The following is a 14,675-nucleotide window of genomic DNA, read 5'->3' as shown; positions in this document are numbered from 1 at the left end:
AAGCCCAAACGTGTAGCTCAGTGCAAAAATATTTCAATGAAAGAAATGACATGATGATTCACATTCATTATCATTGACCACAAACGTGATATTCAAGAACAGAACATGCTTGTAGGATGCTCGCCGTTTTGGAATGTGAGAGCACGTAAAGTGCGCATAAAGTTAATTATTTCTTATATTCTCCGCTCGTGCTCTTAAATGACCCTTGTTGAGGGCCGGAGTTTATATTCTAATCGTAAGATTTTTTATTTTTTTTAGATTTTATAAGACTATAACTGCATAAACGCTGTATGGTATCAGCTTCATAAAGAAATCCCTACTAAATCTAACTTGCAAGAAGTGCTTTCAAGTGAGTATATATATCTTTTTTCTCCCAACATTTTTCAAGATTCCAGAGCCGTGTGTGGCGATGTTCTGCCCCTCCTCTAACTGCGTGGGCTGGAAAATATGGGGGCGCAACATCACTCTCCTGCCTTTGGAAAGTGATGTTGGGAAATAGAAACACGATGTACTTTTTAAAGGAAAACGCATCCCGGGCCTTTCTTCAAGGTGTGGTTGAAGGGTGACGATTGCGACGAAATATTTGCATTCACTTCGAAGTGTAAGTGACTCAGAGTACTTATTAGAATTACACTGAAGAAGATGTAGATACACATCGCTACCTCGTGATGAGCGCACCTTTTACGCAGCGTGGAGACCCATGTGGGCAAATGCTCCAAAGGCTGTGGGACTACTTGAGGAGTGAACACGAGGGGGTCCTACTCTCCCCTTACCTGCCCGCCTTCTGCGCTTTCCTAACCCACGTCACGTTTTGCGCACCTTTCCTGGTGCTGGACCACCTGGCCGGAGTCAGTCAGCGTCTCCGCGCGTTGAGAATCTCAGCGGACGAGCCTCCGCCGCAACTGCGCGCATGGTTGAAGTGTCTGTGGAAGATCGCGGTCCAATACCTGATCGTTGTGCTCCCCGCAAGCGCGCTCCTCCAGATATCGAGGAGCCCCCCTCAACTACTCGAGCGATCTCCAACCAGCTGGCAGCTTTTTGTGGACGTCTTTGCCTGTTTCTTGCTTTTTGACACGTTTTTTTTCTTTTGGCACCTCTGTATGCACAGGTGAGCAAAATTAAATCATTCTCATTATTATTATTATTATTATTATTATTATTATTATTATTATTATTATTATTATTATTATTATTATTATTATTATTATACCTGAAACTCTGTCATACATAAAATGCTAAAAATAACCAAGTAAAAATGTTGACGCATTTAACTTCAGTTTAAAGCGGAAGCCAAGTATAAACTTTCTTCACAATAATATTCATTTGTCTAAAATTTCTTCACAATAAAATCTGTTATATGCGCCCCTTATAGCATTATGATTATTTCATTTGCGGAATGTGAAAATGACAACACAGTTGCGCGTGGCTCAGGGTCATGTGACTTTTGCAGTTTATATAGACCCTTTTGAATATGGAATAACATGGAAAATTTGGTTTCCATATTTCCATTCAAAATATTAAACTTCCATAATTATGATTAGTTTAAACATTTGGGCTTCTGGTTCATGAAACCCACCAAAACAGGAAATAGAAACATCTCCGTTTTTGCAGAAACAAAGAAATTAGGATAAACTAAATCAATCAAAATATGGTATTTTCAAAACAACGTCACTCTATAGTATTTGGTTGGGAATTCTCTTTGCTTTAATCACGACCTCGATGCAGCATGGCATTGATGTAATCAGCCTGTGGCTGTGCTGTCCTCAAACATATCAATTGAAAGTATAGTTGGAGGGCACAAAGTGGCAGGAGGAAAACAAATCGTTATGGCTTAGCATTAGGTGTGGTTTCTCAAGCCTAGAAGGTACAAGAATCTGGCAGAGACCCAGAGCAAGTGGAATGAGACGGAAGTCTCAACTTGAAAAACCACCATATTGAAACGCATCCAGGAGCCGAGCTACAACTGTCGGATTCCTTGGATTAAGCCACTTCTGAGCCTGAACCAACAAAGGAAGCGTCTCAACTGGGCCAAAGAGAAGGACTGGACTGTTTACCCGTGGTCAGAGATCCTCTTCTCTGATGTAACTAAAGTGAACATTTAATTCGGGAATCAGGGTCTAAGGATTTGGATGACGGGTGAAGAACAGAACCCAAGCTGCATGACGTCCAGTGTGAAATATCCACAAAAGTCGTGATTTGGCATGCAACATCCAGTGAAGGTGTTGATAAATTCTGCTTTCTTCAGCCGAGGTCACCACAATAGTCCACTAGAATGTGTTGGTGGACTTCATGATTTCCTCTGCTGAGTGTTTAGATTTGGTGAACATTCAATTTGCTTCCTATGTTATTTAAAAGATAGCATTTTCTTGCTCTAATTTGTTCCTGACTTCCTGTTCGCTTTTCTTCTCTGATGAAGAAGTAGAGCCTTGGCGTCGGAGGGGCTTTTGAGTGATCTCTGCCTTCTAGTGTTGAGCTCTTACAACTTTTAACTGCTCAGCTCCAGTTAACATTTTAAAATCATCAAAATTATTTGTGGGCCACTTTGAGTGTGGGTGTGAGCCGCCGCAAATTGCTCCTCACTAATCGAAAGTCACATGGTGCTCATGGTGAATGAAAATGGGAAGTCCCTTGAGTCACTTGCACATAGCAATAGTGCAATGGTGTCCTGTTATTTATTAATCGGGGTTTTTGCCCTTGATTCGTTTCTTTATTGTTTGGACTTTTGTATTCCCTGATGTTGTTACGTAACCTAAAAGAGATACAGAACGCAATAGAGCAGCACAGATGTGGGGTTGGGAGCCAGTAGCCAATATCTATTTTTGTGTCGGAAAGAAAAATACTGGATTGATGAAACGCAAATAGCTTCTTGTCCAACATTTTTATTGTAATAGCCCCCAGTGGTTTCATGGCAGTAGCTCACTCAATCCATCAAGGAACCATACCAAATGAACTAAGTAAACCAAGATGAGAAACTGGAGTTCCCTCAGAAAGAGCATGTGAAGCTACACTATGTTTACACTTAACGGGTTGCATATAGAATCTTGATCCCCTTCCGTCTTCTTAATCAGAAGAAACTCAAATGTTTGCAATCCGTCACAATGTTTCAGCACCCCCCAAAAACCTTTGAGCGGCCTTTATTTTCTTTCAACTCTTGTCATTATCCAAAAGTTAGGTATCATTGTATTTTACCAGTTATGACCATGTGGAAGCATGCTGGGCAAGTTAAGTTGGCAAGTCCACCTACTAGTTAAGTATGAGTTTGTATTTTTCCCCTCTTACTTGAATCTTTCTGTCAAGTAGCCCTACTCATCTTCTCCTGGCATTACAAAAGCATGCAATGAAGACTCTAAATTGTAAGTCACATATATGTGCAAGTCATAACACTCATACCTAAACCTTGAAACTAAAGGAAGTCAAGGCTCCACTAAATTTCGAACAAGTTGAGTGGGTTAAGCAAGGCATAAGTCAAGTTTTACAGTCTTATACGTACAAACCACAAAGCCTACATGAAGCTTAGCTAATGTTTGATCATTAGTAAGCTAAACTCTGCAGCTGACTAAGCTTGCTTGGTTTTGTTCATTTTGGAGTTGCAGATGAAGTTTAATGTCATTGTTGTTTGGCATCATCGCAAGTTGTGAAATATAAACAGACAGGCTTCTTGAGTCATGTTCAAGTTTACCAGTAAGTCCTCTCATTAATACCGTCAGAGTCAAGTTTAGGCGTCATAAGCTTTAACCAAGCCCCAAGTCCTAAATATTGAGTCTGACCCAAGTCAAGTCATGTGACTTGGTCCCCCACCTCTGGAATAGAGGTATGAAATTAGGATGGATGTATTAGTATTCAACTTTAAAGTTGAACTTTTTTTATAGTACCAATCTTTGAAGACTGTATGAGGACGATTATTGCATCATCAATGGAAGAAATATATGTCAGCACATTGGAAGCATATTTTGTCTTATGATTTCTGCTTGTTTGCTTCTTTTCAGGTTCCTGTGGCTCTACCGCAACATCCACCAACAGCACCACCAGCACAAGATACCGTTCGCCCTGCAGGCTCAAGATGCCAGCCCCCTGGAGTTGCTCTCCCTGCTGCTGCTAGCACAGATCAGCACCTGCCTGGTGAACTGTCACCCCTTGAGTCAGATCGTCTTCCACATTCTCAACACCTGGCTAGCGGTGGAGGACCACTGTGGCTACAACCTGCCCTGGGCTCTGGACAGACTGCTGCCCTTTTTAGGCGGAGCCTCTCACCACCACACTCACCATCGTCGACATAATGTCAACTTTGCACCCTATTTCACCCATTGGGACCAACTCTTTGGTACATACAGCGGGGACTGAGACTGTATTCAAGTTTCATTCATAAATTAATGAATGTTATAGCAATATGAAGTTAATGTCAGAACAAAACGGCCAGTGTGAAATCTAGTCTAACATCTTTGCTGTTGATTTTACAAGGAGAAATGTGAACTCTTGAAAGCTAGTCGGAATGATTGTAAGAACTACAGGCAATGCTCTACTTCCTGACTTAAGAAACTCTGACTCGACTCTCTTTTACATTTTAAGTCAGGTCTCGAAACTTATCTTTTTAGATTTGCTTATAACACCTGATTGCAAATGTTTTTATTCATTTTCATTTTATTTTTTATCTCCCACTTCGATTGTTTTATTACTATTTTGTTTGATTTTACTCAATGTTAGGTGACCTTTAGGCGCTGTCAAATAAAATTTATTATTATTTTTTTATGGTTAAAGTATGTGTCTTTTATTTATGTGAATTGCTCAGTATTGCAAGTATCGCCCAAAATGTAAAATGTTGATTGCAAGTATACTATATTATATACTATTGTAGAATGTTAATGTCAGAATTCTGTGTACATTTGATTATATAAACTATAATTATTTAAAATAAACGGTCCCTTTTCCCGCCACAGCTGTTTCCACTTTCTGATGCACTTGATAAGCCCGTAAAAGCATGAGAGCAGAGCATAGACTCAAGCTCACATTTCTATTTTTCTGCCTCGGTTTAAGACCTTTGTGCCCTTACGGTCTCCTGTTCGTCTTGTGATGAACCCGCAGGGACCAGATTAAGAAACCAAAAGCATACGGACGAGAAATCCCCGGGAATGTCACACTTCTTTTTGTTTTCCTTTCTTGTTTTTTAGTTTATCTTTTACAACAGATACACTGACACTCAGACACTCTAAACACAAATACACTGTCTATTTTCTGATCCAGTTTTCCCCAACATTTATTAAACAAATCATGCCGTACTATTTTACAAACATTTTCCAAAAAGTAGATACTCTAGGTTATGTATCTATTGGAAGAATATTTAATTGTTCTGCCTGTGACGATACATCATTGGCAAACATCATCATTGATTGATTTACTTTTTATTGATTTAGATTTATATATGTCATTTGTAATCATTATGAGACTGGATAAAATCCCACGGCATACGTGATGACCTCTCATGGCACGCTAATGTGCCAGTACCACAGCACACTAGTTGGGAATAATTGTTCTGAAGTTTGCTAATGGAACCGTGCCAAGTGTAACGATTCATATATGCATTTTTTTGTTTTACTTTTATGATTTTTTTTTTTATGGGTTTAATGGGACATGTTCTTACAGCAATTGCTATATGCCAAAACTATGAGTTTATAAGTAGAATTTCCCAAGTTGCATAACAGTGTTAACATCTGTGTTCCATTTCTGACTTGCTCAGTAAGGCTCCCCAGCATTTCCCAATGCAAATTGTTCAAAGATGTCTGTACAGCTCTACGGGCTCAGTCAGCAAGTCAATGTTTGCTTTGGGAAAGAAGGAGAACGCAAGAGAAGAGTGCTGGGTGGTGGTGTTAGCAGGAGATGGATTGATAAAAACGTGACCCAAAACGGAAATGATCATTACAGGCCCAACGTCAGAGTCAGGGCGAGCCATGTAGCTGGGCCCCACATGTTCGCAGCGAGATACACGTCGACACCCTGCCTGCTGCCCACTTCTTGATGTCAGTGTAGCATTATGGGATGTCGGGCAGCGTGGGTACATTGTGGACTCCTCCCTTTGTTTACTCGCTGCAAGGTACACACCACGTTGGATCACGTAGGCTAAAATCCAGCACAAGCAAGCAGTCAGGCTGAAATTGTTTCAGCAGTTATGTCAAACAAGCAAGAGAAAAGGCACAGAGCACTCTCTAGGATTTGTTATCCTTTGAGTAAATACAAAACACTTCCCATTTCATCACATTTCCTGAGAGTTGCCTCATGACTGACAAAGGCCAGATTCTATTTCGCTCCCATTTTGTAAATATTCAATTAGTGTGCTTTACATAGCTCAGACTGCCTTGTTAAAAGTCCTTGCCCTCTGTTCTGCTGCTATATTTGGTTCGATCCTGCTGCACTGTCATTTATTGAGAGGTCAAGCACGACTTGCAAGTTTTGCTTTCTGAGATTTTGTTAAGTGTGCTGCCGTCTCAGTGGCTGTGGGTGACATCAGCGCAATTTGACCGAACACATAAATCCTGTGATGACATGAGATCATTATTGAATACCTGCGGCATCATCACATTTCTGTCTGAGCTCATTTTCGGATTAATTTAATGTTCACTTTTTTTTTTTTTTTACGTGGAAAATTGTAAATTGACCTGTATTTGGGCTGATTGTTATGCCACTGAATTTGACTATGGACCATGCAGATCCAGGGAAAGCCAACAGCTCGCCAGTCTCAGACAGCTGACTATACTGTTCTTCAGTTCTGTAATGACAATAACAAAGCACCTTTGTGATGTGTGACATGAGCCATTAATCTGATTGATTGTCTACTTTACAGGATTTCATCCCACAGCTAAAAGATTTATGAGAAATTACAACACACAGTAAACTATTGACTACCTCATTTAAAAACTCTGGCACAAGTTGTACTCATTCTATAATAATATACTATTTTATCCTCATAGGAACAGAAGATTAGTTCTTTCGCTTAGTATGATGCAGTATACTTCTACATGAATGTGAACAAGAACCACAAAAATTACAATGCATCATAAAATGATATGTTGTTAAATACTTAGCACACCTTTGTACAAGCGGACTTGGTCTTGGATTTCATTAGCATGTGTGTGTGTGTGTGTCGTGATGACATAATATAAGTTTTAAGTTTCACTTAATGTATTATCAGACGTTTTTAATAAGGCCCAGGTCCGGCTGCAAGTGGTCCATTAAGTGCCCTCGTTTACTGTGCTGGATTAATAAAACATTGACAGAATGTTGTTTAAGGTTATGTTACCCTCGGAGACAGCTGACTTTTCCTCTTTAGAATCAGTAATTTAGTACCACTTTGGATGTTTTGGAGGTTCTGTTGAACATGATTTCTAATCAGAGCGGGACGTCAACTCAGCGCACTGTTAACATCAATCATCTTTGAACTTTTGTTGGTTATGGGTTAAAGGGGATTTTGAAATCAAGGTGCTCTGTTCTACATTACAGAGGTCTTTTTGTAGTCTGGTTTTATATGCTGCAGCTGCAAACGCTCCTTTTTTTTTGGCCACCCCATTTCATCACAATTCCTTAAGATGCTCAATACCACTCTTTTGTAGGCTCAACTTCAAGAAAAAAAGTTTATGTTGCATATTGCCTGCAAACAGATGGCCTGGATCTGAATGGTCTGGAAAATAAAGTTGAGGTTCAAAAGCAGAATGTTCAGACGTTGACGAACAGTACGCTGTTAAAGTCCAACATTTTTCGTGATGCCAACAAAGAAGGGAAAAAGAAACGTTCTTGATAATCACAAAACCTGAAAAGTGAATTTATGAGTGGTTATTGTTGATTCCTCCAATAGTCATTGATTTGCAATCAACAATAATCAAAGAAGAAAATAATGGACATTGGAAAATTAGTATTAAATGTGAATTGACTCATCTCCCAAGCAGACTCAATAACTGTTCCACTGCATGATGATAAATGACATTACGCATTTGAGAGAATGAATTGGATCACATCCTTTATTTACAATCTTATTGTGCGTTGGTACATGAAAAGAGTGAGACAATATCTCAATCCATTTTCAGGATCCTACAATTTGACAGCCAAGTCATCGTCATTCAAATCATTTTATCAGCGTTCAGCCTCATCAACAGGTTTTCCATCACAGTCAGAGTCAGCAGCACACTATCCATTTTCTTCATTAACAGTCACTCTAATCACGTTCCCATGCTTCTTTGTTTGGAAGCCATGGGTGAACTCTGACCTATGTGCTGATACCATTGGATGAAGAAAGCAATGGAGAAGAAGCAGGCCAAATGATCCTTAACAATCAAGGGGGCTCTTTAGCTCAAAATGGCCAGGCTCATCTTCATTGGAAATACAGCTAAATGACAATTTACATTTAGTGTTTGACCCTCTGCTGCTTTCTTGAGTCATTTTCAGCTGAAATATCCCCACTATAGATATGTTTCCTTTAAAAAAAAAAAACACAATAAATTAGAGCAATAAATAAGTGTATTTATTACAAGCAGCAAAGGTATCAATCAATAGCCCTATAACAAAAACAAAACACAATTTTCTTTTGAGTATTACCGAGAGAACTTAGCTTCTTTTTGTTTTTCCCTGACTTTGGTCCACATGTGATAAATATTCCCTTCCAGAAAGGCAATTTACCATAAAAGTGACTGATGATCCAAATTAGAAACAGGAGGTGCCAGGTCACCAAGTTGAGACAGTGAACATAATGAGTTGCCAAGGCTAGGAATGTGCTCAATCCATGTTTTGTCTCAATCCGTCATGCTGCCACCTCAAACGTTGTCGAGAATGACGTCCATGTTTGATCGGTGGAATACGTTTCTCAATGTCAAACACCTTGCTATCTCTGCAGCTTGGGTGTTTATGTGTGTGGGGGAGCATGTGAAGTGGGGAAACTGGGTAGGGATAGATAACCCCGCTCGTCGGACCCTTGCGTGGTGCCTACGTATCAGGATCCTGCAGGAGGCGAGCCTGGAGAGTTCAAGTCTTGTCAGGTTGCCTCCAGGAGGTCATTTCACTGCAACGGGGAGCATGAAGTGCTGATTAGTGTTTGCATCAAGTGGGGAGGGCGGAGATAAGTGGAGAGGAAAACACATGTCAGGGGATGGAGCAGGAGGGGGACCCTCCGGCCCACTGGTTCCCACAGACACAGCAGAATGTGCTTAGTTAGATCCTTTAGGAACTTCTTGTTACTTTGAGTCACGCTGGCAAAAAGACACCCGAACGTCACTCTTGCAACGGACCTGATCTCTACTGTCTCACTGTGTCTGCAGCTACCATTCACGAAAATATCGTCTTTTCTGTCTCGACGGACAAAATCCACGCAGCCTCACAGGACTTTATAAATAGTGATTAGATGCACTTCCGGTCCTTTTGAGTAGAGTCCAATGATTGTTGTTGTTCTTGAAAACAATCTCAGCCTCATTGAATGTCTTTCCTCAAGAGTCCAGCTATCTACAGCCGCACTCGGCCACAGCCATGCCTTCGTACTTGTGCTTGTACGTGACCACGCCTGTGTCGTCCAGGTACAGGAGCGAGATGGGATCCAGCTTGGTGGGCACACAACACGCTCGCGCTGTTTTCTGAGGACTGTGGATGTTGACCAGCGTTTGGACGATGGCGTGTTTCGTGGGCGTGACGTGCTTTGTTAGCGGGAATGAGCAAGTCCCGGAGCACTCGTAGGCGTCATAACTGGTGGGCGCCAGGATCCAACTGTCCCATCCAATATCCTTGAACTCTACGTGAAGAGGTTGTCTCCTGCAGTGGTTTCCCTTGGCGTTCCGACGGATGCGTGAGCTTGTGTCATAGATCAGATTGGAGCGCATTTGGAGAAGGTCGGCCTCATCTGGCTCTGACTCGCCATGGCCGTCCAGATCGCCCCACAAGTCATTCTCCAAGTCATTTTGCAGGATCACGTTTGAGGTTTCGTGGTCAATCATCTCTTCCAGCTCGTGCTTGTTGTCTCGATGGTCACTGCTTTCATCGTTGGAGAAGACAATCAACAGAGGCTTGTGTTTGTCCTTCACATTTGTGTCAATCTTCATGTCCCCTTCAGTTTTCCCGTTTTTGCTTTGGTGTGTGACATGTTGCGTGTCATCTTCACCGGCCACGCTGGCAATGTGCACCTCTAAACGATGTGTGGTTCCGTGCTCAGACTTACGCCACCGTTGCACCGAAGCAGTGAGGTTGAATGCTTCCCAGCCGTTGTCAGTGCCATACACTTGTCTTGAAGCCAACTCAACCAGCTCCAAACGATCCTTTTCAACCTCAAAGTCATCTCCTCTTGCAAAATTCTCCTCTGTGCTGTTGTCATCTTCGTCATGACGTACCACTTCGTAAATAGTCACTTTGCGGTCAACGCCGGCAAACAGGTGGCGATCAGTCTGGATGAGCGTGTAGAGGCGGAGCTCGGCTGCCGTGATGTGTTCGTGATGGGGGACTGACACGTTGAAGAGGAGTGGGTGGCGCCTTACTCCCCCAATACCAACCGTGCTTGAAGAGGAATCTGGGGAATAAAACAAAAAACATTACGAATGAATTAAATGTTGGTATATTAGAAGGATATGCCAACGTATATGAAAATATACTGGTCATCAGTTTTACATAAACTAAGTGTTTTGTAATCAAATCCAACAGAGCTTAGAAAAAGTCACAATGAATTCATTCACTATTTTTCACTTAAGGTTTTATTGTTGTTTTCATTTCACAATGAATAGACCGCAGTGTCGATTCTGACAAAAATGGGGGCGGGGGGACAGTAAGCACCCTCACATGTTATGATATTTTAGTCTTGACTACTCTGATCTACTTAAGATCTTGTATGCTGTCCATTCCCTCCCTGTACCTCTTTTACTCTCATCCCAAACAAATCTCATCTTCCCATTTCTATACATTTCCAACTGCCATCTGTTGAATCTGGTTCCTAAGTGTTTACTTTAAAACCTCATCTAATCCCTTGCATAGTGTGCATTTTGTAATTTGGATGAGTTATCAGTGATTAATGATAATCGTCACAAAAAAATTTGCATTGCGTCATCAAGCTTTTTTCAGCACTTTAGATTGGTCAATAATTTCTCAGCTCATAGTATGCAGTTTTGAAAAATTTTGAGATCACCAAAATGTAACTTATGAGGTTTTCGTAATACGTCAATAAAGTTCTTGCATTGTATTTATTAGTGGAGAATTGGCAATATATGCGCCTCTTTAAAGTCAAATTTGAAAGTCATCAACAAAGGTTGCCGTACCCTCATTTATGAAACTGCGGATGATGCTGGCACTGGGCGAAGAGGAGCGGTCATTGGCAAAGCGGTTGTAGAGCTCCATCATGTACTCCGGTGGCTCTTCTCTTATGCTTCCAGGTGGCAGTGGAGGTGGACCCAAGCCAGACAGGTTGAAGGTCTGCAGGAACTGCTCTTTCAGGCTCGCCAGCACACCCTGCATGATCAGATTGTTGTCCTGCTCCGCTTGGGACGGGTCCGCCGCCCTTCCTAGTCCGTCTCCCAGCCCCGGAGTGGGTCGAAGCCTCCGGTCAGTGTTGGAAATCGGGTTGCTCTCGCCGCAAAGAGGGCCTCGGAGCAACAGTAGAGAGAATAGCAAAAGCAAAGTCTCAGTGCTGCAAAAGGTTCCCAGAAGAGAAACCCAAATTCTCGCCATGGAGAAAAAAATTGCAGTTAGTGTCTTGTTGTCACGGTCAATAAAAAGCGTTGTTGACCTTTGCTGTGACAATGTATAGTGCCTACAGTAAGCCTTTTGCAGCTTTGCTGTTGGCACAGCATTTAGTCTTGGGCACAGCTATTGAGCTTCAGTTCCAGTGGCAGTGTGACAGAGGTCCACCTTGTCATCTCTGTTGTCTTGTACTTTCTTTCAATGCTTTACGCTCCCTTCCCAGCTTTTTCTCTCAGTCTCTTATCTACGATATGGTAGGCTTTGCTTTGCTCTGTGCGTGCGTGTGTGTGTCTGTGTGTGTGTGTTGTGTGTGCATGTGTGTGCGTGCCCTCCACTTTGTGTGATGCTGAGCATGTGTTATCTCACAACTTCCTTAATGAGGATTTTGTAAACACTATCCTGTAGCCTCTTCCTTGTGGAAGTGCTATTTTGTTTGGGTGGGTGCACCAGAGTTGATTTATTTTCATTTGTTTATTTGGTTTGTAAATGGCAGAGTTCTGCACGCCGTTGTTGATGCGCCATTGAGCATTTCTTTTTGACAAAGTACACCAGTGTGGCAATGCCATGGTATATTAGAGGACATTAAAACACTTGTCCAAGTGAAATTGAAATGTAATGAGCTGTGAGTCCCAATGACCAAAAATGAAGGATGCTCAAATCTTTTCACTTCATTTCCTGATGAGTACAATAGAGATGTGTGTGTTGCACATTGCACTATACTGTCAAGTCTATAGGAATATAAATTGGATATTAATGTCATGTCAAGATTTCATGTGGACAGTCCCACATTGGCATATTTTAATACATGTCCAACTGAGTGAGACGCAATGATTCAACGTGTACATGGTATAGCTCACCGTGCCCTCACTGTTTCCTGCCGTGATAATAAAATGGCCTGCGTGCCATTGGGAAGAACATTCCTGCTCACCACCTGAACTCGCGACTGTCGCTCTCATTCCAGAGCTTCTTTGCCTGACCCGGAGATACACTCAGTGCGTCACCCAGATGGGAAGCAATGCAGCATTTCCCGCGTCTGCCATTCATCTGCCACGATGACACATGACAGACGTACTCTTTATCTGTTGCACTCTTAAACTGCTGTTGCAACTGACATTGCACCTTCCTGATGACCCATTGAAGGTTTGATAGTAGCCTGCTGCACACACAAACACACACACACAAAACACACACATACACTATGAGTATTGTTCCTGAAATTTTCCACAAGACAAAAACAATTCAAGAAATTCAACAAGAGTTTCTATATAGATGCCATATGTACATTCCATACATCTATATATACTCGCTCCCTTACCAATTAAAATAAATGACCACCTCCTTAATCCCACCAGGGTCCCCCTGAACCCCATCAAAATCCTCTATGTCTGTTTCTGCAGAATCAGACTCAGTCGTCTGTTTTTTTTCCCACTGACAGTCACACATTTATATATCAGTAGTCACCTAAAACTTACTTGAATAGAAGTAGTAGTTCAGAAAGTATTGGGGGATAAATCTAACTTCTTTTGCATAAGAGCTGGTTGTTAATCTCAGGGAGGTGCCCACTGAGAGTTTATATGGTTTTGATAAAGCACTAAAGCAATGCACTCCATTTACCCTTTACAACTCTGATTATGCTAGTATGCAGGTACCACACCTGCGTAAACAAATAGTCCAACAGATTAGGAATGTTTGTTAACGTGCCAGTGCATGAAATGTCATCATTTCCACTTCAAAATAACATCAAAAGATAAAAGAATCTGAATGCGTCGCTGAAAGTGCCAAATCTGAAAACAAACACTGAATGCCGAGACCTTTCATTCCTCGGGCATCACTAACCAAGGATATTGCCATGTGGGCTCAGGAACAACATTGTCAATTGACACACTTAATCGCTACATCAACAAATGCAAGTTAAAACTCAACCATGTAAAGCGAAAGCCATATAATAGCAACAACCGTGGCCAGCTTTGCCAGGCCTGAGCTCATCTGACATGGACTGACGCAAAAGGGAATGATTGGGCCATTTTTTTGTTTTGTTTTGTTTAATCATGAAGGCCTGGCATTTGAACAGAGGGGTGGAGACTTTTTACCGTACATTACGTTTGTTGGTGTAAGGAGCTCCATATACTTTGACCCTTTGTTGTGCTTGATGGAATGATGACACAGGACAACATTTAGCAAATACAAAGAGAATATACTGCTCATTTTCACAAACTACCCTGAAATCATTCACTAAAAAGCTATATAGACGGCCTGTGTCAATGAAAACCTGTTATTCATCCCAGAATGGCACAAACCTATAGTAATTGCCATTAAACTAGAAGCTGGAGTACATGAAGCAGATTACCGATTTTGAAGCTCTGAAACAACCACAGTGTGTCAATTGTCGGTATTTGCGCACTCCACTTAAGTCACAAATCTACCTTGAATACCAGCGGTAAATGAAAATGTGCTACTTATATTTCAAGCTGCAGTCATTTGTCGCTGTGTATTACAGACCATTTCACTTGTCACCGTTCAGTGCTGCAGTAATACTTGCTCATATGGTGGGTAGAGGACTTGATTTACTCAGCTGTACATTGTATAAAACATGCACATTGTATCTTGTTTTCCACAAAATATTGATATTCTGTTGAAATTGGCTGGTGATCATTGCATGATGTGCAAAGCCTGTTGCCCAAAGTCAGCTGGGATGGGCTCCAGCTCAACTACAGCCCTAATGAGAATAAGGGCTACAGAAAATGGATGGATTCCCATACATAATGTGCAAATGTATTAAATGGCCATTTTTATCACAGAACGGTAGATCATATTTCATTATAGGATTTATATCATGGTGTCAAACTCAAGGCCCGGGGGCCAGATAAGGCCAACCACATCATTGTATGTGGCCCGCAAAGGCAAATTGTGCATAGACTTCATGTGTCAATCAACAAAAAAATTACAAATTGTCTTCACTTTTAGAAAATAGAGAAATGACTTTTTATTAC

The 14,675-nt window shown here is 41.4% G+C and overlaps 2 protein-coding genes across 2 annotated transcripts; one reads left to right on the top strand and one right to left on the bottom strand.

Annotated features, from left to right (window-relative positions):
* The first annotated feature begins 417 nt into the window (after positions 1-417).
* On the top strand, positions 418-4,931 carry LOC125993916 (cholesterol 25-hydroxylase). The gene is made up of 2 exons (XM_049762939.2): positions 418-1,108; positions 3,987-4,931. Exons 1-2 carry the CDS (start codon positions 669-671, stop codon positions 4,339-4,341), a joined length of 795 nt encoding a protein of 264 aa, XP_049618896.1. The 5' UTR covers positions 418-668; the 3' UTR covers positions 4,342-4,931.
* Positions 4,932-7,985: 3,054 nt separating this feature from the next.
* Positions 7,986-14,579, bottom strand: bmp10 (bone morphogenetic protein 10). The gene is made up of 2 exons (XM_049762916.2): positions 11,265-14,579; positions 7,986-10,525 (listed from the first exon to the last, which is right to left on the bottom strand). Exons 1-2 carry the CDS (start codon positions 11,671-11,673, stop codon positions 9,471-9,473), a joined length of 1,464 nt encoding a protein of 487 aa, XP_049618873.1. The 5' UTR covers positions 11,674-14,579; the 3' UTR covers positions 7,986-9,470.
* Between the last annotated feature and the right edge of the window lie 96 nt (positions 14,580-14,675).

This window comes from Syngnathus scovelli, chromosome 3 (genome assembly GCF_024217435.2).
Source record: "Syngnathus scovelli strain Florida chromosome 3, RoL_Ssco_1.2, whole genome shotgun sequence".
NCBI lineage: Eukaryota > Metazoa > Chordata > Actinopteri > Syngnathiformes > Syngnathidae > Syngnathus > Syngnathus scovelli.
Note: the sequence above shows the minus strand (reverse complement) of the source record. Positions and strands in the feature narration are given on the sequence as shown.

Excerpts from the sequence above, each read along its gene's own strand:
- LOC125993916 (XM_049762939.2), top strand. The coding sequence starts at position 669 with ATGAGCGCACCTTTTACGCAGCGTGGAGACCCATGTGGGCAAATGCTC. Across the intron at positions 1,109-3,986 it reads TGGCACCTCTGTATGCACAG|GTTCCTGTGGCTCTACCGCA; the intron begins GTGAGCAAAATT and ends GCTTCTTTTCAG.
- bmp10 (XM_049762916.2), bottom strand. The coding sequence starts at position 11,673 with ATGGCGAGAATTTGGGTTTCTCTTCTGGGAACCTTTTGCAGCACTGAG. Across the intron at positions 10,526-11,264 it reads CCGCAGTTTCATAAATGAGG|ATTCCTCTTCAAGCACGGTT; the intron begins GTACGGCAACCT and ends TTTATTCCCCAG.